The sequence below is a fragment of the Cebus imitator genome, unplaced genomic scaffold (assembly GCF_001604975.1).
Source record: "Cebus imitator isolate Cc_AM_T3 unplaced genomic scaffold, Cebus_imitator-1.0 Scaffold356, whole genome shotgun sequence".
In the NCBI taxonomy this organism is placed as follows: Eukaryota; Metazoa; Chordata; class Mammalia; order Primates; family Cebidae; genus Cebus; species Cebus imitator.
This window is the reverse complement of record NW_016107671.1, coordinates 2292780-2295574: the sequence shown is the minus strand read 5'-3', so window position 1 is coordinate 2295574 and position 2795 is coordinate 2292780. Positions and strand designations below refer to the sequence as shown.

Genomic DNA, 2795 nt, shown 5'->3' with positions numbered 1-2795 from the left:
GGGGTTTCACCATGTTGACCAGGATGGTCTCGATCTCTTGACCTCGTGATCCACCCGCCTCGGCCTCCCACAGTGCTGGGATTACAGGCTTGAGCCACCGCGCCCGGCTAATTTTTATATTTTTAGTTGAGACAGGGTTTCACCAAGTTGGTCAGACTGGCCTTCAACTCCTGACCTCAAGCAATCCACCCACCTTGGCCTCCTACAGTGCTGGGATTACAGAAATGAGCCACCATGCCTGACCATCTTACTTCTTTTCTTATAAACAGGTCTCTCTATCCCAAAGCCTGATGTGATTTCCTTACTGGAGCAAGGGAAAGAGCCCTGGATGGTTTCAAGGGACGTCTTGGGAGGATGGTGCCCAGGTGAGTAAGGACTGAGCAGATGGGGAAGGCACTGCTGTTTAGAATCCAGCCCATCAGAGGGGCAGCACCATAAAAATATTTATGGAGGAATCTCTTCCATAAAGTCCCATCCAAGCGTTGTGGCCTAAGACACATGGAAAAAAGTCGAGATGCCCACCCCCAACTTTTTAAATTTCTTTGAGAAAGAGTCTTGCTCAGTTGCCCCGGCTGGAGTACAGTGGCACAATCTTGGCTTACTGCAACCTCTGCCCCGCGATTGAAGCAATTCTCCTGCCTCAGTCTCTGGAGGAACTGGCATCATAGGCTTCCACCACCAAACCCAGCTAATTTTTGTATTTTTAGTAGAGATGGGGTGTCACCATGTTGGCTAGGCTGGCCTCGAACTCCTGACTTCAGATGTTCCACCTGCTCTGGCCTCCCAAAGTGCTGGGATTACAGGTGTGAGTCACTGCGCCCAGCCAAGAACCCCCTTTTACCTCCACCTCTTGTCATAATTTCTTCCGATTTCAAAGAATAAAGTTTCCTTCTTCAGGAGCCATCCTGTTGCCTGTATCTTAGAGCTTCTTCTTTCCCTTTGAAATTTAAGCTCATAGATATATATATTTTTAATCTTTTAAGACATATTTATTTTTCACACTGATCCTTGACTTCTTTTTGTCTTTTCTTAGCTAATTTTCCTTTGATGTGGCCATTTCATACATCAACGGATATTCATTCACTTTTTCTTCTTCTTTTTTTGAGACGATGTCTTACTCTGTCACCCAGGCTGGAGTGCAGTGACACAATCTTGGCTCACTGCAACCTTTGCCTCCTGGGTTCAAGCAGTTCTCCTGCCTCAGCCTCCTGAGTAGCTGGGATTACAAGTGCGTGCCAACATGCCCAGCTAATTTTTGTATTTTTAGTAGAGACAGGGTTTTACCATGTTGGTCAGGCTGGTCTTGAACTCCTGACCTCAAGTGATCAACCTGCCTTGGACTCCCAAAGTGCTGGGAGTACAGGTGTGAGCTACCGCACCCAGCCTCACTCACTTTTTTTTTTTTTTGAGTAGCTGGGAATTCAGGTGTGCACCACCGTGCCTGCCTTATTTTGCATTTTTAGTAACATTGTGGTTTTGCCATATTGACCAGGCTGGTCTTGAACTCCAGACCTCAAGTGATCCACCTGCCTCAGACTCCCAAAGTGCTGAGATTACAGACATGTGCCGCCGTGCCTCGCCCTGTAGAACTTTTAAAATTTACCATCCATGGCACTTATGGTACCTGACTCAGATCTTTTTTTAGAAAATCTCATCACTTCTGAATAAATTTTAGCTGTTCCATCTTGAATATGGTTTGATCCCTGTTCTTTCAGTATTACTTCCAGGAAGCCCAATGAGATCTTTGACTTTTCTTTATGACTGTTAACCTTCCTTTTGGGTTTCCAATTATTTAAACATTCTGGCGAGGTTTTGTTGTTAACTTCTTTTTCTCTCCTTTTCTCCTTGAAATTTATATGTTGAAGAAACTGGATCATCTGCTGTTTAACATGTAGCTCCCTTCCCTTTATTCCTTTCTTTCCTATAAACTATTGTGTATTTCATCAAGAAGCACGTCTGGTTGTTTCTCTTTTTGTGATGTTAGCAGCCATTCCTCATCTCATCCCCCAAAATTACCAGGTAATTTAAAAACTGTCCTTATGAACACACAGATTTTAAAAATATTTGATGTGATTATTGTAATTATATTACAATGATTACAGTTATTATTCTTGAATTCATGCTCAACTTGTCCCAACTTAAGCCAATAGGACACTCTTCACAATGGTTCCTGAGTCTATTTGACATGACCCTAAGAGTCTTGAATAGCTTCTTTGCTTTTTTAATATGCCAGCTTTTTCAATGTATATAATGCATACTTTCTGTCCTAATTCCAAGATGCTCCAAGGAGCCCAGGTTCTGTGTGGTAAAAGACGGTATTTAGAGACAGTAATCTGTCATCTGTCATTAGCACGTTCATTGCTGCTGGACTGGTTATTTCTAAGACTTCAACGGATGAAGATGGAAAATATTTTTTAAAAATCATGATTGCAGTCTTACATTGCCAATTCAAATTGATTCACTGAGTTTTAAGTTTCAATGATTCATGTGTTAATTTTTAGATCCCCAATTGTGTCTTTTACAAAAATTCGCTTGGCCTTTTTGCTAATGAAATGTTACTTTCTCACTTTAAAAAAGTAAACTTGCCGGGCACGGTGGCTCAAGCCTGTAATCCCAGCACTTTGGGAGGCCGAGGCGGGTGGATCACGAGGTCAAGAGATCGAGACCATCCTGGTCAACACGGTGAAACCCCGTCTCTACTAAAAATACAAAAAATTAGCTGGGCATGGTGGTGCGTGCCTGTAATCCCAGCTACTCAGGAGGCTGAGGCAGGAGAATTGCCTGAACCCAGGAGG

General features: G+C 43.1%; 1 protein-coding gene across 3 annotated transcripts in view; it reads left to right on the top strand.

Annotated features, from left to right (window-relative positions):
• ZNF850 (zinc finger protein 850) overlaps window positions 1-2795 on the top strand; it is a 17587-nt gene that overhangs the window by 8285 nt on the left and 6507 nt on the right. For all 3 annotated transcript variants that reach the window (XM_037730635.1, XM_037730636.1, XM_017506643.2), the window contains exon 4: window positions 270-365. In XM_037730635.1, coding sequence (XP_037586563.1) covers window positions 270-365 — 96 coding nt within the window. The remainder of the gene's footprint in view (window positions 1-269; window positions 366-2795) is intronic.